Source organism: Epinephelus moara, chromosome 22 (assembly GCF_006386435.1).
Source record: "Epinephelus moara isolate mb chromosome 22, YSFRI_EMoa_1.0, whole genome shotgun sequence".
NCBI lineage: Eukaryota > Metazoa > Chordata > Actinopteri > Perciformes > Serranidae > Epinephelus > Epinephelus moara.
Window position 1 is genome coordinate 27,477,974 of NC_065527.1, and position 25,706 is coordinate 27,503,679.

The following is a 25,706-nucleotide window of genomic DNA, read 5'->3' on the forward strand; positions in this document are numbered from 1 at the left end:
CTGCAATATAGCTGAATCAAATGAAATCATATCCATTTTAATCTCTTCTTGTGATGCACTGAACACTTCCTTTTCTGTTGTACTGCGGACAACAATTCGGGGAACAGCAATTCCGGTGTAGGCGGGTGTAAGGCAAAGCTAATCAGCCATTGGTCGAGGAAGTATGGAAGTACACAGATTTGGATCCAATCACATCACTGCCGCTGGGAGCCAGCGCTAATTCTATTACAACTTTTCTATGAGAATGTCCACAGACGACAGATTCAGCCAGCGTGCTGATGTCATCGGCGTCTGTGTAAGAGACTAAAGAGAAGATTGGTTGGAGGAAGAAATACACCGACTTTTAAAAGTATGTACTGTTGCATGCAGTATGCACACAATCGGGACATACTACTGTCTCATAATGTTACACCGTGAACTTTGACCCTCTTACTTTTATATCTGTTACCTTGGAGATAAAACAAAAAACAATCACCTAGCACTCTAGAGACGGAGATCAACCCGGGGGGATCTGCTGTTGTGTCTTTGCAATGTATGTAGCTTAAAGGGATAAGCTACATATTTGTATATTGTATTTTATTACAAAATTGTATTGTACAAAATTTGATGCATTTTGAAGCAAAATGGCAGAAATGGCTCCAGCTGTTCCACTTTTCCATACTTTGACCAAGCAGTAGCCTCTGGGGCTAAAAAATGAAGCCAACGCTGCATGTCAATGGGAATCTTAGTGGAATTATTATTTTCAACAGCCATGTAAACAGCGTAGTAGGGATACTTTCTTTTTTTGGAATAGTTGCAAAAACTGGAATATTTTGTGAATGTAAACTCTGTCACTGATCTTTGTGGTGTTAATTTGTAATACGTGCTCCATGTATTCAAAATAAGAAAACATCACACGTCCTTTGAAAGGATTTATTGCCTCTTTCTCATTAAATTGGTCATAAATCAAAAGTGTTAGTCCAGTGATTTTACAGCCAGGGTGGAATGAGCGAGAAATGGGAGACATTTTTCTTAATATATTTCAGCCAGCAATAAGAGCAATGTAAACACAACACACGTCAACATATCATATCAATCAGCCCTGTATCTTAATGCCAATTAAACACAGTTCATGTGATTTGATTACAGCAAACTTTAAAAGTCTATGCAAACAAAATGAATTCACAGTCGAAGAATGTTTGACAATTCATGTGTCAAAGTCCCGTAAACAATCAGCCAAAAGCCTTTTCAGCGCAAACATTAACATATCATTCGCTGCCGTTAAGACATTCATCAGATGAAGTAAAACAATCATTTTGTTTTTCCCGCCGTCTGTCCTGAAACTGTTTAAATCTCTAACATTATACATGGGTTTAGTAACACGACATTTTTTAAATTTCACTTCACAGTCTCAAAAAAAAGCCACATGGAAATAACTGCATCAGGTTTAATCCTTTAGGTAAAGTCATCCAGTACTAAAATGCATTGAAGAAATACTTCCATATTTTTGAAAACATAAACAAACGAGATATGTTTTAATTAGTGAGAATGTTTTGTTCTCTTTGGCAGAGCCAAGCTAGCAGTTTCCCGGTTTCCAGGCTTAATGCTAAGCTACGCTACCTGGCTGCTGGAGTGAGATCAATCATCTCATCTAATCAGCATCTCATGCAATCAGAATGCAAATAACATACCTCCTAATTTGTCAAACTATTCCTTTAAGTTCCAATTTTCCATTTTTTTCCCTCAGATTGTCTCAGTCTGCTGTCAAACCTCAGCACTGTTTCAGACTCTTGCAGAACAACTTCCATATCTGGAATTGCATTTACCTGTACTTCCTGCTCTGTTTATCACAGGGGTCTCCAAGCGTTTTTGAATCGGGGCAAGATTAAATAATGTGAAAATACCTGAGGGCCAGCTGTTTCTCACATCATATGAGTTCCGTAAAAGAAATGTCATACAAATGAGACAACTGTTTCATCTTTCAGTGAAAAAGTATCCCACTTTCCACAGCTCTCACTGTTGACTTTATGCTTCTTTGCTGTGGCCATGTCTGCTACATGGCAGGAAATGTCTGCTGTTATAGGCTGTCATTTGTTGGCTTGTTTACCTTCTGTTTATGAAACACATTAGTTCCACCTGCGTGCTTTGTACTTTATGCATGTCTACACACTGTTTGAAAGACCTGCCATGGTGACTTGGATGGAAAAAAATACACCAGTCTTGCTTGATTAACCAACATTGTGTGGCGGGCAACATATAGTATATTTTAAAAGACACGCAGCAGGCCTTTAAAACTGGTCCGCAGGCCACAGCTGGCCCTCAGGCCAAACTTTGGACTTACCGGGTTTATCAAGATCTGCTCTCACATCCATAAAACATTCAGTAATTAGTTTTTGCAGTTAAACTGCAGCTTTCTAAACACTGTGTCTATTAAAAAGCCTCATTTCACAAACATGGAGAAGCAGGTAAAGTGACTGCACGTACACTTCTGAAGCAATCACACTCTTTCCACTGTGACTAAGACTGTCTCAAAACTCACCTCAGTTGGTTTTCTCTCTAACATAAGAGTGGTTGTTACAGAAGGGGAGCTAGCTGAGGTGTGGGAAGTGCATCTAAATGTAAATCTGGTGGACAGTAATAGTTTCCACATATTTAATGCAAAAAGTAAAACTGATATTTCACTTGCCAACCATGCAAACATTCCTTCTTTCCTCTGATGATCACTGATATGGGCCTTAAGGAAAGTACCTAGTTTCCAAGGACTTAATGATAACTAGTCCTACAGTCCTGCTCCTCTGCTTTTCTCTTATTTATTAAATTTAACTGGATTTTGGAAATGGGCGATTCAACTGGGACGAGGTGATTGGGGTGAAGAAGGTCTCTAAATATTTAAGTAGTTTGAATTTACTGCCAGCAGACGGTCACTCATCGCCTAATTCTACAAAATATGTTTCATTCTTAGCTTTTTTCCCTAAAAAGGTATGTAAAATGTAAATTATTGATAGCCTATATGTCTAGATTTGGCTACTAATTTCAGTGTTAAAATAAAGTAAGCCACCTTGTAGTGAATACATATGATTTTACATTGTAAACATAAATTTAGAGATACAATATAGCAATGTTAGTGTACCCCCTATATTTCTATGAACATATCTTTTATACCTACAGTGCGTAATTCAACTTTAAGTAAGCCCATTAATTCTATAAACACACTTAATACTGTACAATGGATAGTTCCTGGTTCCTGTGGTGATAAATACCAGCAGAAGGCATGATAAAGGTGATTTAAGCATCTGCATTCATTTGATATCCTGACAATTTCATTTTCATATCCTACAAAGAATCAAAGCTAATCTGAACATTTTGCATCTTTAAATCCACTTGCATTATCATTATGTAATCAAACCACACTTTACATCTAGAGTAGATGTTTAAATACAGTAATTTTGAGACGTGGACGAGGCCGCACTGCTCCACAGTTCACAGTGTGAGGATGGGATTGACACATTTAAAACCCCGCTCTGTCTTTAACTCCTACTTTACTTAGAGAAAAACTGTTATAAGTCTCAAACTGCTTTTTCTTCAGGATTTATATTTAAATAAGTTAGAAAGACTGCCGCTGTAATTGCAAAATTATTTCAGGGCAAATGATGAAATCTCAATTTCAGTAGAAATAATAAGGCTGATACACAAAATAAGATCTAAATGCCAATCTGTAGAACAAAAAAGAAACTGTCTGACAGTTAAAGAAGTCTTCACATTAGCTGAGCAGCTCTTTGCACATTATTCACAGCAGGTTACAGAAAGCTCAGGTGCCTTTCATTGAGCTGTAGCACTCTGCAGCGCCTGCAGGGGGAGCCGCTGCAGTGAGACAAAACATTCCAGATCAAAGATAAAGCTCTGCTCAGAGAGCCATCTGCTGGGGAGGCGACGCAGACACATAAAAGAGGAACACCTGCTACTCAGGACGTCACACATAGCCCTTAAATATTTTTGGAAATGGCTCATATCATGTAATGGCTTAAACAGATTCATTTCCTGTCAAGAATAGTTGAAAGAACTCTGATTCTTTCTGAATGAAATGAGTTGTTTCTACAGCTCAGTGGAGGTTCACATCTCTGCTTTGGGATCAGTGTGTGGGGAGTTACTCTCAGTGTGATGCACAGGAAGCTACAGACACGGATGCGGGTGGTGAGATGGAAATCACAGCCGATGGGATGGCTGACGGCTCAAAACTGGATCCAGTTTCCGGCGTTCTGTGGCCGTGATGGTGGTGGAACTGAGCTGGAAACACACGAACTGATGTTAGGCTTTTCTTTCATGTACTATTCTAATACCTCATATATCTTATCAAAAGGACAGTACCTGTGTTCTGCATATCACCTTTACGCCTACTAAAAAAAATATAAACGATAAAAGAACTAACAACATGCCATTTTAAACTTAAATTTGATACTGCATAACATGCACAAAATGTAAACCTCTTCCTAGAACATTTTACATGGCAAGTACATTTAGATTATATGGCAAAAGTACATGGACATTCATTTTTGCATACATTTTGCTGCTCACAGACTAGTTTATCAGTTTATCAATCACTGTCAGATGTTCCCAATCTTTTTACAATACCATTTGAGTCCCTTTATTGACCATGATGACAGTAGGATCACTTTGTTTTATCTGTTAGCCCAGTTCAGATCAAAGATTGCAGCAAGCTAGCAGCTGGCTTTAGGGCCAGGACACATGCCGCGTCTTTTACCACCTGGAAACGTGAGGTCGGGCACTGGGTGCTACTCTGGTACCTACTCTTGTGCAAACCTTAGCAGGTGGAGGCAGGTTGCGTCTAAAGTTGCTAAGTAGTGCCCATAACGAGCACCTATCATAGCCCACAAGAAAGATCGGAGCTGATCTTTTTCCAGGTGTCGTTGTTTAAGTGTATATCAGTGCTAAAATGTTGTCCTTGGGATAGATGTAAAGCTCTGGGTAGCCCTGAACGAGATCCTGAGCCGGCCTTATCTCCCAACATCAAGGTTTGACCTCACTAATGCTCCTGTGTATGAATGGGAACAAATTGCTGCAGTTAGGTTTCAACACTTTGTGTAAAGGTTTCCTTGGGTGACAAATGGGTGTCCACATACTTTTGGCAGACATCTATTTTTAAAGAAATGAAGTCATCTACCTTGCAGGAGCGGAGAAGTCTCCCCAAAGATCTGAACTAGCATTCGACTGAACCACTGTGTTAGAGTTACTACTGTCCAGCTCCAACAGGCAGCCTGACAGAGACACACAGACACATACAGAGCTCATTAGACGCAGCTCACAAACTGACACACATTTCACTTCATTTTCTGCTGCCTGAAGCTCTAACACATACATCTCATTTAACAAGCAACTAATTAACACAGTGATAGAGAATATAGGTCAGTCCTGTAGGAGATAAAGATAATGTGAAAATAAAGACTCCAGACACTGCACGTGTTAAGATGCTCTATTTGCCTACATTTAACATGCATACTGGCTGTGATTACTAATACTGATGCACACATTGCACAGACAGTGATTTATACTTATGTGCAGCTTTAATTAACTGAGACTGCCATCTACCTGTTGCCATGTCCCCTGTCTGGGGAACTATGTTGTGATTGGATGAGCCTAACGAAGGAGGCGGGGCTATCTTGCCTCCAGGGGGTGGTGGGAGGAGTCCAAATCCACCTGAGCCTTGTGGGCGGGGTTTGTCCCTCTTTTTACCTTGCTGGAGACAGAAGAAAAAAATACATCTCTCATTTTCTTGACACGACTTTGAGCTTACTCCCTTTCCACATTAGAAAAACGTCTTGTTTTTTTTTCATTGTGTTTTATCATTTGTTTTTATGTCACTGCTGCTAAATGCCTTTTAGAGACAAATTTAGTAGGTAATTGAGTATCGACAAGGTATGTCAGTTTCGGTTAGTTTTGCCTTCAAGAGCACAACACCCACAAACCTGCAACTAACCACTTACTTTTTAAGCAAAAATTGCAGAATGACATGAAATAGAAGAAGCCTTTCCTTTTAGTCCAGCACTCCATTGACTCGTTGAGCTTTATCGCTACGTTTCCAAGCGCTATCCATTTAGAGGTGATATAATTTTAATGTTTTGTGATGTAAATATATTGCCTTTTATTTCATTTTCTGTTGGCTTTGCTAAAAGACAGCCAGCTAGCTGTGTTAACGTGCAGAAACGTGGTGTCCACTGTCCACCCTCTGGTCTCCGATGGTTAGCTAGACTCTGCTGCTCTGCACTGTACACCACCCTGGTCAAGATTACCGCTGGGAACACTTTACCAACCCATGGTGGCAGGACAACATTGCTGCGGACACATGTGCCCACCCTCCAGTTTGTAAGCAGCTAAATTACATGCAAAACCGCTTTAGCATTGTTAACTAACAAATGTTAGCACCACTAGTCCTGCTGACACAGCTAACAGAGCTAATAGTGATAACATAGTTAGCAATGCTAAAGGATTTTGTGGCTCAAACTTGGGCTAGCTGGGATGAGATGCAAAGGTGGGCACAATGTTTCCTCAGCAATGGGTTGGGACAGTGTTACCAAGGCTAATCGCCGAATGAGCAGCGCCGCTAGCTAGTGCACACCTAACCCAGGTGGTGTGAACTCCAGAGTGGCCGAGGCTTATGTTAGCTAACCAGTGAAGTATGAATACTGCACTAGTTGTGTTCTTAATGTGGTACAACAAAGTCGTAGTACTACTAAACTAAAGACCAGCAAAATTAGCCAACATTTGTAATCTCTAGGTGGTTAATCCCTAGTGTTGAAAAAGAGCTAAAAAAAACTTGATTTGCAAGAGCCATGTGATGAAGAGTTGGTAACTAAATTGAAATTATGACTTTCCAGTAATTGATTTGTGAACTACAAATGGTACTCAACACTTGAGCTCTCCATTTACACTTGAGCTCCATTTTAAGTTATTTTGGCAGCATAAAGTTCTCTCCAAAAAGCCGACTAAATCAATGTGTCATTTCCGAACTATTTTGACTACTTGCAGGCTAATTAAATTATAAAACCACTGACCAAAAGACCATTACTTTCTGCACTTTTCAACAGCATAATTTTATAAAAAATGTTTTGAAAATGTAGTAATAGCTGCACACTTTAAGGTCCTTACCCCTATGTTGAGTGTGATGGTCTGTCCCTCTTTAAAGCCCAAGTCCAGTTTTGGTCCTGACTCACCGAGCTGGGCGCTTTTACTAATTTCATTCTCCTGTTTCACCCATCTGCAGGCAGGCAGGGACACACATATACAAACCATCAGCACATATACAGAAATAAACAATGCATCTCAGCAGTTTCCAGGAAAACTACAGCATGCAGCTTTCCACAAGTACTGTGCTGTATATCTCAAAGGCAGCATCTTGTTTAGGCTGCTTCTGCTGCAGATGGCTGCAGGACAGTAGGAAATGCATGACAGGTTAAATCTGTCAATACTTTGGAAAGAAAACTACTGACAGCCTGCATTATGATGATCAGTCCTGTGTTCACTGCTGTGAATGTGCATGCTTTAAACCGGACTCAAAGTTGTCTAAAGTGTGAACGTAAACAGATTACATAAATTTCAAGGAGAAGAAGACAATCACGTTTTTTCACTAAAACCACCAAGTCAGTGCTTACTTGAAATGATCCTGCAAAGCCACGTTGAAATCGAATGCATCCCCTCGGTCGCCGAAGCCAACTCCTATGAAAGCACTGCGACCTGCAGACAAGAGGCGAAGTTACAGTAACTGACATGAACACAGTCAACACTGAGTTCTTCACATCAGCATTCTTAAAGGGGATTCAGAGTCTTCAAAAATGCAATTTCAGAACATGCACATCCTCACCGTTGTCATCCTGTATCCGCAAAACAAAGTATCGGCTAGAGTCGCTGACTGTTTCTACTGCAACACCAGGATATTCCTTAATTGGTGCCTGGGCAAACAGCTCCCCTGTTGGACACAAGGGGAAATGACACGACATAGTGAACCATGTGTCAAAACAGTAACCTATCCATCCATTTATTAACCCCTGGGAGCTACAGCATATTTGGGGTACATATTAGACTGTCTCTGATTTGGGAAAGTAACACACAGGTCACACCTGAGACCTTGTCCTCCAGCTTGACGTACGCCACTTGGCCCTTGGCTGTGATCCTCATTCGACCAGACCAGTCTGGAGTATCCAGCTTCCAGTCAGCTGCCCTGTAGACAAACACAATGTTAGACTGACGTTACACCAATAAAAATGAATTATACATTAACAGAACATTGATCAACATTGACATATTAACTTTTAACAGCTTTAAAGAGATAGTTCAGATCTTTTGAAGTGGGGTCTTTGCGGGGGTTAGCGACAAAACATATTTTAGTCATCTTAAAAAAAGTATCAGCTCAAGAGTACGCTATATTAGAATATTTTCACCACTTAACCTTGCTGTCAGACAGCGATTTCAGGAAACTGAAGCCAATGTATCACTTCGTTTTAAGCCAGACTCCATTGAGAATAACAGTGATTTAACATCGCTGAACACAGAGGGCTGCTGGTCTACCACTGCCTATATCATTTTCTTTGTCAGTATGATTATGTGACTTAAGTGAATCTAGACTAACCAACTTAAACACCAAAGTCACTCAATTACACAAACAAACTAACTGATCAAAGCAGCGGTACACTAGCAGCTCCTGTATTCTTCCTCTATTCTGCTTAAATTATTGTTTTTCTTAATGGAGTCTGGTGGTTTTGACTAATGCATGGATGGGGAACTTGATGCACTGGAAAGGGCTGTCTGCAGCCAGGTAAAGCGGTGGAAATTTATATTCTCAATATAGAGTATACATAAACTGTTTGTTTTGTTTTTTTGAGTGGGACTTTTTCAGTTGGCTAAACTACATTTTGCTGCTGCCCCCCTTCCACAACTGTACATTGCTCAGCTTCTGTGGCAGTACTGTGCCACCTCCTACTGTAGCAATACACTGGCTATGGATAAGTTCCTCATACAACCACACTTCGACAGATCCAAACTATCCCTTTAACCACTGAAATCTGGATTTCAATAACCAACAACATCCTGCTTAATACCTCCATGATGAGAAAACATGTGAGGCTATGGATATGTCAAGTGGCAGCATATTATAGGCCTAATCAGCTAAATCTGTGATATTCTGTGAGATCTGAATCATTGCGAATGACAAAAACTACTACTAACTATATTATAGTTACACCCTTCAGGAACATATTAGTACCCATGTAACAGGCTTTGCTGTGAGTAGGAAGACAGTTTTGTGTAATGTGAAGAACTTTTAGAGATATGAAGAAATTAAAGTATTATGTGTTTTACTTGTTTTAAGGATTTTTGAGGCTCACAAAGGGTGAAAGTATCCAGTAGTACATGAGAAACGTTGATTAAACTTAATTTCTCTCATCCCTTTAATCATCTTGTGTCCCTTCATATTTATCTTGGAAACTATTTTTATAATACAGACTAGTTATATAATAATTTGGGTTTGTGCATGAATAGAAAGGTGGGTAACATCCACACTTACACTTAACCTCTCTGTCTAACTTGTACTGTATCTGAAGTGGGACAAAAATCGATAATGTGAGGTTGTTGGCCTTATGGATCTATGTAAAAAGTTGCTTATGAACATTTTATGATTTATTAATTTATTATTTTATAATCCCTGCCTGTATGCCTATGCCCACCCATGGTGTTACACACCTGCATGTCTAGAGTAGACATAAAGTTTTAATTTCTCATGACGACCTCAAGCTGAATCTATCCAGACAGAAAACCCTGAAAACGATTTTCCCCTAATCCACAATGTCACTGTGTAAAGAGGACATCCAAGCTGTCACACAAGCGAGTGAACTGTCCTGGCAGACCGCTCGTATCGACCCGGCATGATGACAAATACCCCCGTCACATCTGACAGCTCAACCGCTCAGAAAAACAAAGCGGCACAGAGAACCAGCCACAGATCCAAACCGTAAAAACCCTCAACTGGTAACGGATTTTCATCTGCGCTCTTCCAAAGACACACCACATAAAGCCCCATATTCGTGACTTGAACAGCATGTTATGGCAGCGAGCAGTCAAAGTGAAATGCCCGCACTGTCGAACGACACCGACCACCGTTAAACCATATTTGACAGCGCCGTTCACGGCGGCCGGTGATTTCTTTACCTGTATGCGCGGTTTGAAGCTCGCGGCGGGATGCGATAAACGTTGACATCGGGTTTCACGCACAGGATCGACTCGTACTCGCCCTCGGCCGCCATCTTGATTCAACTGTTATTGATGTGGGAGTCGTGGTTGTGACTCATTTATTCGGTTCTGTTCTTGGGGGGGGGGCTTGCGTGTGTGTTCGTGTTTGTGTGTGTGCGCGCGCGTGTGTGAACATTAGTGTATATGTGCGCGCGTGCGTGTGTGTGCGTGCGTGCTTACTCAGTAACCCAAATGCATCAGAAATGTTACATTAGGGACTGTTCGTTACTTATTAGAGGGCAGGGGGTGGTGCGAAAAAAGGGGAGCCATGTCAAAGATTTCTTTCAGCACTGGGGAGGGACTTGTGTTTTTTATTTTGGCTTAGGGGAGGGGCATGCAACTTCAGATGGCTCTATTTTGTATTTATTTTACTACGGATTTTTAAATTAAACATGTCTGGCAAAATAACACCATTCATCATACTCAGAAACTGTAAAAACATGAATAATTTTCAGATTTTCAGATTTCCGATGGCCCTTAAACACTTCATGTGGGATGAACACTGCCGTCAGAAAAAATTAATAGCCAAATCTAAACCAAAAATAATAAAGACTAACCATTCGTACTAACTTACCAGCATGCATGACAAGGGTTAGAGGCAAGGCATTTTACATATCCAGAATTTACTCTTTATCTTTTAACTTTCAAACATCAAAGGATACATTTTTAAAATCTAACAGACCAAATCACAATACTGTAACTTCCAAGTCGAAAATCCTTGTGTCACATACATAAAATCCAGTGGCATTGAGCAAACCATGCCTCAGATAGTAAGTTTTTAGCCACCTAAAAGAAATAAAAAAAATCTTAATAATTTACAATAGTTTTACCACTTTTCCTTGCCATCAGACAGCCTTTTCCAACAGCCATTATCTCAAAGCCACCAAACTCCACTGACAAAAACAGTAATTTAACTTAGCAGAACAATACGTTACTGGTTTACCACAGCCTCAATTGTTTATTGTGTAAGGTAAAACGAAGTGATTATTTAAATATAGCGTACACTTACACTGATCTTGATTATTTAGGTGGCAAAAATATATTTTGTTGCAACCCCGTTCACAGCAGTACATTATACAAAAATGATAGCAAAACAAGAAAGACCAGAAAATAAGCATAGCAGAAACATCAGATAGGTCGCACAATTGTTTAACTATATTTCTTTTAACATTACAGTTACGACTGAAAATGACAACAGAAGTCTACATGTTTCCCAGTTTTACATGTCTCCACAGCTGTATTCAACTGTCTGGAAGTGATTGTTGTATTTAGTGCAACATTACGGTGATTTAGTCTAAAACTAATTTAAAGTGGAGGGAGGGTCATGCATTTCCCCCAACTCACTCAGGAAGGCTGAAGAAAAAATATTTGTAGCTTCACCTCAATCAACCCCCTCCTCTGATAAGTACATAACAGTCCCTTACTGTCATGAAACTGCTTGATATTTCTATTTCTGGTAATTTATTTTTCAGTTTCACAATAAACGACGCAGAATTGGTTAACAGAAATGTGTATTAACTGAATATAAAAAATAAATAAATAATAATGTATCGTGAGGGGGCGTGGACTTGCAGGTGCTGAAAACTGCGGAAGCGGAAATCGCCGTCGTGTCGTCTCCTCGAAGATTCCTGAAGCGCCACTCAGGGTTAGTCTTTTATTTTTGCTGCAGATACGCACATTTAATACACACAATGACACTCGGACAACTTTTGTTGTTTTAAAATAAAAGGAGCGGATGTTTCTAGAAGTACAGCTCTTCATTTGCTCGCTAAAGCCTCATAAATAAGAAGCTAGATTGACAACAACCTTCGACTGTTAGCCATATTGACGGTAGCTGGCCGTCTTCAGTCGCTCTCCGAGGTCCTGAAAACACGAACTAGGAATCCTCACGGACACGTGAGCAAGCACATTTACTTACAGCTGTCAGGCGTCAGACTGATCACCCAGGTGCATTATAAATGAGGTTGTAGCTTATATTTTCTCACACCAGCTCCACGATGCTGGCAGCTAACTAGCTTGTAGCTTAGCCAGACAGCTAACCTAGCTGAGGATCTGTGTTTGTCGCAGTGATTATGACAAACTGGCACGAGCTGTCACATACAGTAGATGCAGGCACACCTTTAGTCTGTCTTTGCAGTCACGGATTTATAACTGACTGCTGCTTGCCAGCCAATGGGAACGCTTGAGTGACATAAACTGGCCTGTGGTTGGTATAGCAATGTCAGTCTCTTAGTGTAAACCTATGCCTCAGCTGTGTTTTTATGTTGACTGGTTCCTCCCTGCAGCTGTAGGATCTGGTTTCTGACATCCTGAGATAAGTCAATGCAGACAGGGGGAGGAGAGAGCAGCAGGATGTACGCTCACTGAGCCAGCACTCAAGCAACGTAGAAATAAATCTTTGACAGCACTGACTTTATAAAAGGTATGTGAGTTTGTGTGTGTTGGTGTTGTTTCACGATGTGTAAGCATGTGTATAGTATGATTGTGGATTCCTCTTCTCTGTAAGCATGAAGTTGACAAGTGTTCTCTGAATCAGATCACGGTGGTTTGATTCCCCACCTCCCCACCAGACACCATGACGTCCTCTATGCTCCGCCGACAGCTGAAGAACCTGGTCCAGAACTACTCTGAGGCTGAGGTCAAGGTAAAAATATTAAAGGAAGAGGGTGAAGAACTAAGTGAACTCCAATACTCCCATTCCCATTTCAGCTAGATTTTTCCCTCTTGCAGGAAATTAAAAGCTTTATAATTGTATTCTTTAAGTCAAGAGCAAGAGTCAGTGTAAGTGGGAAGAGAGATGGGGGTGACCTGTGCTTTAAACATTCAGGCAACGAGCACATGATGCACATTTTTAACATCTAGTGAGAAATTTTAGATGTATTGTGCATCATTTTATACTTACTGTTAGTCAACATCGTCTGCAGCATTTAAATACAGTTCTGTCGCCTGGAAAAATCGTCTGCACAACACAAGTTTGAAAGGAAGTACCACATACCTATAAAGGGTCAGCTGAGTTCAAGAAGTTAAGATCAATAGGACATTCATTCATTTAAAGTTTCAACAGCATTAAACCTGTACAAGTCTCTTTCGTCACAGGGAGCCAGTCTCTTCCATCCTAATCTTCAGGTTTTCAGAATCAGTGAACTATGGGGTTATGTTTCTTGCTAATATGCTGATCTGATGAAATATGATTGGTAATAACTGATCAGGACATATTACTTGTCATTTTTGTAATAATGATAAAATGAGATGATGGCAAAGATGACTTGCTACACTGCAATCAGTGCCACGATTTTTAACCGTGAGCCTTTTTGTCACAAGCTGGCATCTCTGATATTTGGACTGCAGTCACCTTATATTTCCTAAACACTGGCATTGCTTGCTTTGCTACTTTTGCAGGTGAGAGAGGCAACATCTAATGATCCATGGGGTCCTTCCAGCTCTCAGATGGCTGACCTCTCTGATCTGACCTACAATGTGGTGGCCTGCAACGAGATCATGACGATGCTCTGGAAGCGCCTGAAAGATGACAAGAACTGGAGACACATTCACAAGGTATCGATAACAAAGCATAATAAGTGAATTATCCAACAAGACTGGTTAAAATGGCAATTCAAACATTCATTATTTTGGATGTTTTGTCAGGCTTGAAATTTCAGTATATTTATAGGGAGGGACATTTTCAAATAACCCATTAACCCATTATTTGTACAGGGTGATTGGTAGCTGTAACACCAGTTACAGGTTGCTTAAACTACCTTAAGTTTTAAACTTAAGTTTGTCCCTTTTGCAACATATTACCCTAAGCTGAGGGTTCATTTAGGAGTGTTACATAAAGCATCTTAGGTTGTCTCCTTGACTAAGTGTTTAGGCCAAGGCTTTCATGGTAGTTACTGTCATAATACAGCACATGTGCACTTCAGTAACCATGGTTAAGCTTCACTTACATTACCATCCTTTAATGTTATTTGACAGCAGTATTGTCAGTCTTAGCTAGCTTCTCCAAAATGAACACAAAATAGATTACAAACAGAAAATTAAAGCGAAGTGGTGAGAGGAATCTCGCTGTTAAACAACTATAGATGAAGTAACGTTAGTGAAGAAAGATGAAATTATTACTGTGACAGCAATAGAGGAAATAGCCAAACATCGACGAGAGTCGACAAAAAGTGGTGAGTGTCAATTAAACAATACAGCTACCGTTGATATGTGAGACAGAGTTATGTTAACACGGCTTGCTATAATGGAGCCCAAGCTATACCATAAACATCTGATCCTTCTTAAAGATAACATAACTCAGTATTAACTTTAGCTCTGTGTAAATTCAATAAATGTGACAAGTTGTGCACGCTCATAGTGTCCAGTGGATTTTCTCTGTCCTTGGTGTCTCCTCCTCTTCAGTCACCATAAATCAACCTATTGTCTCACGTTCTACAGATTATTTAACTTTTAAGAGACTGGTTATGGGTCCCTTAAAATGTTCTGAGGGAAATGGTTACTAAGGATTTTTTAAGGAAATGTATAAGGACAAACATTCAGACCAAAGGGTTTTCACTTACAACACCCTTATTTCCCTGTTTAATGCAACCAGGCACAGATCCATCTGTGTTATCTCAGATGAATGACTCGCATACCCCTCTCCACCAAATTAGCTCTGGTTCTTGAACTGGTTCCTGACAGGATTTTTGGAACCTTGGTTCTATCTAGCTAACCAGCCCACATTTCCACTGGTTTTGAATGAAACCATTGTAATGAAGAATGTGTCATCAATGGAGGATGTTGCACAATGCACAATGGAAATAAACAGTAGTAGAAAAACCACAGATTACATTGACTACATTGACTACTATTAATGAAACCATTGCAGGCTTTCTTTTATGCAATTTCTCACTTGACTTCTCAAGTGTTGCCTTCCCCGTCCTCTCCTCCAACCTATAGAATATGACACACCCACTGCTGTTGTCACAGTTGGTAATTCAAGTTAAGGATAACCTGCATTTTTTTTTGTTCCAGCTGAGAACTGAGTTTTCAGGTTCTGAACAAATGTATTTTTGGTTGAAATGCTCTTAGGGGTTAAAATCAAGTGCAGAAACCAAAATAAAACGGGCTCCATGCTGGTGGAAAAGGGGTAAGAGATTAATCTGTAACTATCCCTAATCAAGGGCTGTGACCAACGTGATCAACAAATCACTGCTTTTAGACAATAAATACATAGTCCATCTGTTCACATTACCTTTGTTAGCATTTCATACACAGATTCCTTGCAATCTGCATATTCTGAAATAGAGTCTCTTAACATGTACAGGGATACCCAAAGTTTAGAAGATTAAAAATCTTAACATTGTATTGTCTTGTAATTTTCACTGTTTCTTTTTACCACAACAGCAGTTTTTAATCTGATATGTATTGCCTTTTATTGAAAGCATTCTCCGTTCCTTAACATGACATGATTTATTCATCTGGTCTTTGGTAAAGATGTAAATTGTACCACATATCTGCTATTAAGTTACTTAGTATCACCAACAAGGTAACATTGCAAACCATAGTCACTTTGCCTGTCGTGTGACTTTGTATTGGAACATAAGTTACACTAGTGTCCACCACAAGCAATTCATGTTTTAAAGCTTTGGCACATTGTTTATCCTTCCCCTCCAAAAGTTGTGATTTTTACAGATTTTGTTTTGTTTGTTACTTGCACTGTGACTTCCAAAACTGTATGGAAAACATAAAAAATGCTAATTGAATTGTATGGATTGTCAGTTTATTTTTCTTTCACCCATATACATTTTTATATCACATAAATGTTTTCATTGTCATGCTTTTTTCCATACTAGTCCCTGACACTGCTGGAGTACCTGTTGAAGACCGGTGACGACCGTGTGCTTCTGAAAATGAAAGACAACATCTACATTGTCAAAGCCCTCACAGAGTATCGCTTTGTAGAAAAGGATGGCAAAGATCAGGTGATACTTTCAATATCCATTTGAGGGATGCATACTGTACATTAAGGTTCTCCATTGTTGACAAAAGAATATACATATCATCATACTCCTTTTAATCTTGAGGACAAGTTTCCAATTAAAGTAACAAAAACAGATTCAGTGTAAGTTTGAGGTCTCAAACAAATGTAATAACCCCTTTATTCAAAGGCTTTCCAGAGAAAAATGCTTAACACTTTTATGCTTACAAGGCCATTTGGATTGTTTTTCAGGCTTAGATAGAATTTTGCTCAAATGGTCAGAGTCAAATCAAAGTCTAATAAGCATATCTGTCACAGGGTGTAAATGTGAGAGAGAAGGCCAAGGTTGTCCTTGTTCTTATGGAGGACGACGAGAAACTAAAGGAGGAGAGAGAATTTGCCTTCAAGACCAGAGAGAAGACATCAAAAAGTTCAGCTGGTGGGCCCTTCTGATATATATCTGTATCAATGCGAAATAGCCATAGTTTCAACTGTAAAAGAAATGTATTAGTGTAATTCTCTAATGTTGTCAGTGTCTCTCACACAAATCTGCCTCAATTATTTGTCCATCCTTTCTTACCAGCCTCATCCACGGACGCCATCAAGGATCCCAGCTACAAGCCATGCTACGTTGCCGGGGCCACAGGACTTCCATCCTTGGACAACATACCCTCAGTGGCCGACTTGACTGCTTCCTTTGCTGCCCGCAAAGAAGAGCGTCTTAAACAGGAAGCTGAGAAGAAAGAAGCAGAGAGGAGGGTAAGCGCATATGAAGTACAGAGCTCAGCTACAGCAAGTGTACACAATAACATGAACAGTACACCAGTATCGTATAACGCCGTCCATAAAAAATAACTACAAACCCAGAACCTCAAAAATAACCATAGATTTATATGAACATATATCTGACAAAGTCTCAACTCGCTAACTCAACATATTTTTCGAAGGCAATGTTTCAGTCAGACAATGAAGCATTTAAAATAAGAGTACAGAGTTGTCAATGTACCCTCATATGACGGTATATATGATATTTTAGGAAAATGCACACACAACAGTTTGTCTGATGTCTAACAAATTAGCGCCCCACGAATGATATCGTCATGTAACATACTTTACATAAAGTTGCATACTTAATGTCAGGTTAGGTTGGTTAGATTTAGGAAAATAAAGTTACATAGGTTAAGTTTAGAAAAATAAAGGTATGTAGGTTAGGTTTAGAACAACAAACATGGTGACGACGTACCTTTTTAAAGAGCTAAAATCCACTACCCCAACCTTCCTCCTTATCTGGACTTTTCCTTTTTAAACTACTTCCGTCTTTCAGCATATATATAGGTGTAGTTGCACCATTAATGAAGCCAGTAGTAGGTGTTTGTGTTTACTTCTCTCATTTTGCAATTGTAATATCCCAGGCCAAGATGTCTGAAGACGAGCTGAAATGGGAGGATGCTGGCAAAGGCAGTGATGTGAAAGGAGCTTGGGGAGGAGATAAAGCTGAGGAGGAAGAGGAGGTGAAAGCAGGCCCATGGGGAGCCCCCGAAGAACCTAAAGAAGCCACAGATCCATGGGGTACACCTGCAAAACCTGACACAGCAGACACAGCAGCCAGCAGTGATGCTTGGGGGGCTCCAACCAAAACTGATGAAGATCCATTTTCAGCGCCAAAAACAGATGTAGATGAAGATGCATTTGCGGCACCAAAGAATGGAGAAGATCCTTTTGCAGCACCAAAAGATGAATCCGATCCATTTAGTGCATCAAAAGATGACCCGTTCAACACACCAAAAGATAGTTCAGACCCCTTCAATGCACCCAAAGACAAGGAAGATCCATTTGCTGCTTCAAAAGAAAAACCAGATCCCTTTAGTTCATCTGAAAATGATCCATTCAACGCCCCTAAAGATGATCCATTCAACGCCCCTAAAGATGATCCATTCAACACCCCTAAAGATGATCCATTCAACGCCCCAAAAGATGATCCATTCAGCACCCCAAAAGATGATCCATTTAGTACACCAAAAGATGATCCATTTAATGCCCCGAAAGATGATCCATTCAACACCCCAAAAGATGATCCTTTCAGTGCTCCAAAAGATGACCCTTTTAACACACCAAAAGACGATCCTTTTAATGCCCCAAAAGATGACCCTTTTATCACCCCTAAAGATGACCCATTTGGTACTCCGAAAGATGACCCCTTCACTTCACCAGCATCAACACCACCTAAAGAAGATCCATTTGCAGCACCAGTATCCTCCAAAGATGACCCCTTCACTGCTTCCACTACACCACCTAAAGAGGATCCTTTCTCTGCACCGACTGCACCTACCCAAGATGACCCTTTTGCTGCACCACCCAAACCTACAAAAGAGGACCCCTTTGCTGCCCCAACATCACCACCCAAAGATGATCCTTTCTCTGCACCATCCAAACCTACAAAAGACGACCCTTTTGCTGCACCAACAACACCCCCTAAAGAGGACCCGTTTACAGTGCCATCCAGTCCACCAAAAGATGATGCCTCAGATCCCTTCAATGCCCCTCCGGTGAGCCCTCCCAAAGGCAGTGCAGATGCATGGGGAGCCCCTGCTAGCTCTCCACCCAGCACTGGGTCAGATCCCTGGGGGACGCCATCTGCTCCAAAGGAAGCAAAGGGCGGAGATCCCTGGGGGGACGGGACAAGTGCCTCACCCAATGATAATTCTGATGGGTTTGGGGATGCATCCAAACTGGACAATGACCCCTGGGGAGCCCCAGGTAAGAAACTAATTAATAACTGCTGAACTCAAGGTTCACTTCATAGTTTTTTCCACATCTTGCCTCCCTATCATATAGCCTTCTTTAACGAATCAAAGTTGCTTAGGTGTCTTCAGAACTTTGATCAGGTGATAACAAGTGGTCATGTACTGAGGAAAGGTAACCCCTGTACCACCATGAATCTTCCCAGTGGAACACTATTAGGTGGTTGGGCTGTCCAGAGAGAGACTTGAAGGCACAAGGAGCTGACCCATCACAGCTGTGGTGAGATTGCCACAACCCTGATTGAAGCCCCTTTCCCCACTGAACTAAAAACTTAGTAACATCTGGCTTTTGTCATTCATGAAAAAAAATTACAACCGACATGCACGCAATGGACAAATGACTTTGCAGTAGTCAGGGGCTCAGATCGGCTCCGATCAGCAGTAATGGAAACACTGGGTCGAGATGCAAATTTTTGCCCTTTTTCAGGTGGGATGCAATGACACAGCGCCAAAAATTCCACCCGTTTCCGTCCGAGCAGCGTTTGGATATTGTTCCAAATTAGTCGGCACCGAGTTTGAAAGAGATACTGAATAAGTAACAAATACAAAAACAAGTAAGCCCCTCAACATTTTCAGTGGCCTTCAAGTTAAGGTTGTAATTGGAGCCTGACAAAGCAAAGCCTCTCTTCCTCTGGGCAGCTGCCTCTGTCTCACTCCAACTAACCCTTGGGGACTAACATCTGTGGACCGAAACATCCCCAGAAGTACACTGCAAACTGACTAACAAAAAATGAATTAATAATTACTGCTCAACTTGTAAAATCTCTTAGGCGTCTTCAACTGATGAGTTGAATCTTCTGCATACACATGCTAATTTTGATGGATAAAGGGTATAAGAGACTGAAACGGTATCAGAAGCAGACACCTGCTATCTATAACCATCAAAACTAGTCATAGCATCAGCTGGGAAGGACTCAAAAGTCATCGACAGTGCATAGTTTGAGTAAGCAGAGAACATCCAGAGACGGGTTACGATCTCCCCCGATATACAACCACTTGTTATTATATGACTGAGGTTCTTCAGTGGGTCACATAATGATGCTTCGGTGAGATCTTGTTGCTGACAAAGGTTGTGTGATACAGCTGAAAGTATTTTATCACAGAAATTAAGCCACTAGACTGAAAAATTGGTGTTATCTTTGGATTAATATTTTTTCATGTTTCAGCCTCTCTGCTCTATTTCCCTGTTTAGCTGCAGCTCCAGTTAACACAGACGATGCCTGGGGTTCACCTGCTCCGACCTTAGACTCCCCCTCATCTGGTGACCCCTTTGGAGACAGTGCATCTAAAAAAAGTGATCCTTGGGGTGCGCCAAGTGACGCACCTAGCAACGGGACAGGTAAGTTGCACTTTACACTCCATCTAAATGCTTGTATCTATGATCATCCATTATTCATGCAAGTAAAAACCTCAGTGTCTACTTTGTACTCAGCAATAAAATGATCCGCCCAGATTAAATGAACTAAACCTTTCCTCTGCGCTGTCTGCTAAAATTTATGCTTGTTTTTCATCAATAGAAGTCAACGCCAGCTGGCTTAGTGCTCAGCTGACAGTGGTGACTCTAACAACTTAACTGTGTGCATGTGTGCATTTATCTTTATGAGTATATGCTCCTCTCATCTTGGCATGTGTGACTGTTTTCTTCCATTTTCTCCATTTCACCTTCATCCTCCCATCAATCAGCAGTTGGCTAACAATCATAACCAATTAAACTTCCGCTTTGCTCTCTCTTCCCCCCTGACCTATTCCCAAAAGAAAACACCTTTTAGAATAGAACTGGACCTTTATTGTATTGCAGGAAAGCGAACAGCGCAGGAAGAGAAGACATGCAGAAAGACTGCTTCATTTCTGGGCTCCGCGGGGGCATCGCTTGTTGACTTGGACAATCTTTTTTCTTCTAATCCTCAATCCAAACAGCGCCCCCTCGTCAACACGCTCGTCGCCCAGACACAAGCCATCGGTAAGGACAGAGAAAATGCCTCACTCTGGGTGAAAAGCAACGTTTTTGACGAAAGTTTTGTGTGGAAATATTTGTGGTGCGCTTGACTCAGATGGCTGCATGATCAACATCAAAGACTGGAAAATCACTGAAACACTAAAAAGCAGTAATTCCCTGTCATGTTTCAAATGTATTCCACTACTGTTCAGCGGAAGTCCAGACAGAGAGAGGGGTGAAGACAGTCGGAGTAGTAAATGTTTATCAGTAGGTTTGTGTGGGAAAAAGCTTATTGTGATTCTGTGTTTTGCCCTACCGCCCCTCCCCTGTGGTCTCACTGTATAGTGTATAGATGTTGTTGTGTGAGCGTGTGTGTGTGTGTGTGTGTGTGTGTGTGTGTGAGACCATTAGTGACCTATTGAAGTTTTAGTATAGTGTATATTAACCAGCAGATATTTAACTCCTTTCACCCCTCTCTCTGCCTTGGTGCATTTTCTCTCTGCTTGAACACTTCAAACTGTATATCCCTCCCTCCTTCCCCTCATCCTACCATCCTCCTGTTACTCCTCCTGATTTCCCAGGCGCTTTCAAAGCCAGAGGCATGACATCTGGCCCTGTGGTCAGATCAGGGGCTGTTGCAGGGCTGTCCTTCCCTGAAACATCAACCCCATACTACAGTCCTTTTGGTTCCACCCTCGCTCCCACCTTTGGAGCCGCCAATCCTTCCATTGAAACTCCCCTATTCCAGCTACCATCCCATGCCATTGGAGCATCTCATTCTGGCTTAAATATGCGTCAGCCAGCTCACTTGGCTCCTCCGGGTTCAGGAACTGGAATGGTACAGTCTGTTTCTGTGGGACGGAGTCCACAAATGGGACTCAGCTTGAACCCCCCGTGTGGAGGAGTGGGCATGGTGCAGTCTGGATCTCTGGTGGGGAATCCTTTGGCAGATCCTCTCCTTTTGGGAACAGGAATGGCTCAGTCCAGTTTCTTTGGAGGGAATCACCAAGCAGCAGTGGCTCATTTGGGAGGATCCACTCCACAGGCCGGCAACGGAGTCACCTTTCAGCCACAGTTGCTCTCTGGCAGTGGGTTGGGTGAGACCGTGAACAAAAACAACAATCCATTCCTGTTCTGACAACCTGATGTGTAATCTTTCCTGTCAGATAGACGCATTATACTAAATGACCAAACTGGGTAGTTTTACATGTTTTAGCCTTCCAAATGTTTATGTTGCAACTGTTCTCCAAAATTTAGCCCAAGGATTTTAGATTTCCTGTGTATCTTTCGGGCAGCCATTGGTTTCAGTTACCGTCATAATGTCATGAATTTTCCTTCATAATTTTTGTCCACCTTACAGTACTATCAAATGGTATTTCAGTTTTGTAGGCATAGTTAGTTAAAGTCCAGATGAAATGACCTATGCAGAGTTTCTAGCTTCCCTGTTGTGACAGGGAGGAAATTTGACTTGATTATTGAAACATGGCCATGAAGAAGTACATTAATGGGATAGTAATGGTAGTATCCATAAGAGAGAGAGAGACTAAGCCCATTGCGTGCTCCATGTAACATACTGTAAGTTGCTGAAGCAGTCTGCTGTAAAATGCCTTGTGCATCATCTGGAGCTTTTACAGTACAGACACCACTTTCCTCATAGTGTATAAATTCTAGCCCGCCTTTAACCACAGTAGTTTGGGGAAATGAAGATACACTGACGTACCATGTTGTTGCTAGCTAGCTAACTTAATCCTAGCTCTGTGCAGCTAAATATTAGCGGCTTGTGATATTACTGGTTGGTACTAGCTTACTTAAACACATGCCATATTTTGTTTTACAGGGGAAAAAAGATTGGATTTTGGTATATGAATAAATAGAAATTGATTTTTTTTTTGGGGGGGGGGGGGCATATATTGTTAAGTAGGTGGACAGTACCATCAGGTTGTGATCTGAAAGGGTTTAAAATAGCCTTTTTATATCATCTCAGTTATTTGAGAACTCATATTTGAAGACTGATTAAAAAAATGGGAAAAAGATCATTTGAAATTGACCATCTTACATCAAAAACTTGCTTTTCAGCAGCCAACTTTCAAAGCTCAGATGTCAGAATGTGTGTCTTGAATGCACCAGCAAAGAAGAGTTTTCCAAAACTCTTTATGGGAAATGAACTATTAATTTGAGAGGATCCCTGCTCCTAACTTAACCATCCTGTAATAAAAGCATTACTTTGACAAAAATGAATGTTTACATGGGCAAACTGAAATCATGGCAGCCTGTAAGGAAGGAAAAAATAAGCTGTAGTTCCATTTGCACGACTTGTCAGGCTAAAATATGCAAAACCCATCAGCTCCTCAGCTTACACCTGCCCTCCCCTTGAGATTTACACAAGTAATATGATAGCCACGGTTTAAATGTATGCAGTATATTATCAGAAATACTAGGTCTGCATGATATGAGGAACATATACGATAATGTTGTTGAATATCACAATAACAATATTACTTGTGATAAAGAGATAATAAAGTACTCAGTTCTGCCTTTTGCTGCTTTCAGCATACGGCTAAAATGCAACAAATTGATGTTGATTGAAAAAAATAAAATAAAATCAAGGAAATTATTTCTAGGCATGCACCGATTGCAAAATTCTGGGCAGATATCGACGTTTAAAATAACAATTTGGCCGATAGCCGATACCAGTGTTTTTTGTTGTTGTTATTTATTTCCACTTTAGTGCCAGGGACGAAAAAATCTTCAATGTAAAAAAAAAAAAAAACCTTGATATGTTTAAATGTCATTTAGTTTTTCATTACACGAAGTCACTGAATAAGCACAATCACACAAGTGTATAAAACAACCTTTAATAAAACCTTCTTTCACATAAAAACATTTTTAAAAAACTCTTTCAAAAGTCTTTTACTACATATAAAACATCATAATCCCTCATTCATTCATTCATTATTCTCTAAAATCTATTTTTTTATTTTATTTTCATTGATTTATTTCATTTATTCAAGTCTTTGCCAAAAAACAGATTTTACAAGATTATATTTGAACATATGAAGATATCGTTAGAATTTACCTTTGCCCAATCCCATATTTTACTGAATAGAGCTTTAACGCATTACAATGTAAATCAATGCAGTGTAACTGTTAGCTGTCCCGGCCACCGACTGCTTGTTACAATGTAGCATTAGGGATTAGCACTTCCCTGGGCACGTTGATAGTAAGTTTACTGCGTCCTTTTGTCGCCAGGGTGTCCTGGAAAAGATCTCTGGTCATCCCAAACCCATTTTCTATTCTCTTCGGGATGATGCGACACTGTTAGTCTTGGGTCCTTCTGTTTAGCCTGCGCAAAATTGCTGCAACACAACAGGAAACATTGCCCACTGCCATCGGTGAATGACATCTTATTTCCAGATAAGCTGAGGACAGCCAACAAGGCAAATATCAGCAGATACTGATGTTCAGCCAATAAATCGGTGCATCCCTAAATTTCCACATTCGTTTATCGAACAAATTGAACACTAAACCCAAAAGGCACAAGGAAAAAAGTGACAGTTTAAGGTGCAGTTTTCTACTGATGTGCTCTTTCAACTTACTGGAAAAATCCCTGATTGCAACATCACATTCTTTCATGATGTGTTTATTGCATGAGTTGACATTAAAAAAAACATGTACACCTCTTGTGCAGCCCTGAGAAATACATGCAAAATGTGTGAAATGTGTACTTCTATTTGAATCAAATCTATTGGATCAGCCGATGCACAAGTGTGAGAAACAGAGAGCACCTGTACGTGTGAGTGTCTTTGTGGAAATACTGAAGAACTACCGTTGATGTGAGTGTTGTATGGTTTCTGTGACTGAACCTGTAAAACATTGATAGAACTGATCCGGGAACGACGTCATTGTAGGTTTCCATTATGTGTGTATGTGTTTGTACAAGGCGGAGTGTGTGTGACCTGCATGCACACAGTGTGTGTGTGGCTGTGTGTGCAGTATATATTGTGCTAATGTAAATAGTGGAAGTAATCACAGATAAACCTTGAAATATGCTGTATATCAGAGTGTTACATTCATGAGTAACTATTTATTGATCTATTGATTGATTAATTTATTGCTTGATTATTTATTGGTGCAGCAATGGCCTCCTACAAAGTTCAGGTTAACTTTCTTTGCTGCGTCATTATCAGACAGGTTGGTCTGACATGTTGATTGGCTTCGGTCTGATACTGCTGTTCAAACACTGTACTATAAATCAACTCAGTAACCAATGGTGGCTTTCTCTTCCCTGTTTGCATTTGTTCTGGATTCATTGTGTAGTCGAACACGTCTCCTGGCATTAAACATGAAACAGAAATGTATTATTGTATGACGTTTAGCTGCAGCTTTGGCTAAATAAAAACCGAATTACGAACATATCAACCTCTTTAATGTGCATGCAGTCTGAGCGGATCCTCCTCTGCCCCTCGTCTGTTTGGTGTGAGAGTGCTTAATGAAATATTTCAACGCACACCTGCATCTCCTCTTCTACAAACATCTGCTTTCTTGTGGCTGAGGATACGTTTTGACTTAGAAAACATGAACAGTAGCAGGATTAATCATCCTTAAACACCTCACCTTTCAGTACATCGATGCCACCCTGAAAGCAGACAGGACCAATGACTTCTAAAAGGTCACATAGTTTTAAATTGGTAGCGTTCTTTGTGTTTCATGGGCCTGTACGTGTCTTTCATGTATTTAT

General features: G+C 40.5%; 2 protein-coding genes across 4 annotated transcripts; one reads left to right on the forward strand and one right to left on the reverse strand.

Moving 5' to 3' along the window:
* Positions 1-898: 898 nt before the first annotated feature.
* Positions 899-10,346, reverse strand: necap1 (NECAP endocytosis associated 1). Of its 2 annotated transcripts, none has more exons than XM_050034194.1 (8): positions 10,192-10,346; positions 8,109-8,209; positions 7,853-7,957; positions 7,644-7,725; positions 7,141-7,249; positions 5,584-5,731; positions 5,159-5,252; positions 899-4,263 (listed from the first exon to the last, which is right to left on the reverse strand). In XM_050034194.1, exons 1-8 carry the CDS (start codon positions 10,284-10,286, stop codon positions 4,209-4,211), a joined length of 789 nt encoding a protein of 262 aa, XP_049890151.1. In that variant the 5' UTR covers positions 10,287-10,346; the 3' UTR covers positions 899-4,208. The 2 variants fall into 2 exon arrangements, with proteins under 2 accessions (XP_049890151.1, XP_049890152.1); XM_050034195.1 differs by lacking the exon at positions 899-4,263 and adding an exon at positions 4,271-5,029.
* A 1,437-nt stretch (positions 10,347-11,783) lies between these two features.
* Positions 11,784-25,383, forward strand: LOC126383625 (epsin-1-like). 2 transcript variants are annotated; one of them, XM_050034192.1, is made up of 11 exons: positions 11,784-11,917; positions 12,558-12,694; positions 12,809-12,916; positions 13,672-13,827; positions 16,107-16,235; positions 16,550-16,670; positions 16,815-16,990; positions 17,644-18,988; positions 20,225-20,371; positions 20,831-20,992; positions 21,550-25,383. In XM_050034192.1, the coding sequence occupies exons 3-11, from the start codon at positions 12,848-12,850 to the stop codon at positions 22,104-22,106; spliced, it is 2,862 nt and encodes a 953-aa protein (XP_049890149.1). In that variant the 5' UTR covers positions 11,784-11,917; positions 12,558-12,694; positions 12,809-12,847; the 3' UTR covers positions 22,107-25,383. The 2 variants fall into 2 exon arrangements, with proteins under 2 accessions (XP_049890149.1, XP_049890150.1); XM_050034193.1 differs by lacking the exon at positions 21,550-25,383 and having other exon boundaries at positions 11,786-11,917; positions 20,788-20,973.
* The last annotated feature ends 323 nt before the right edge of the window (positions 25,384-25,706 follow it).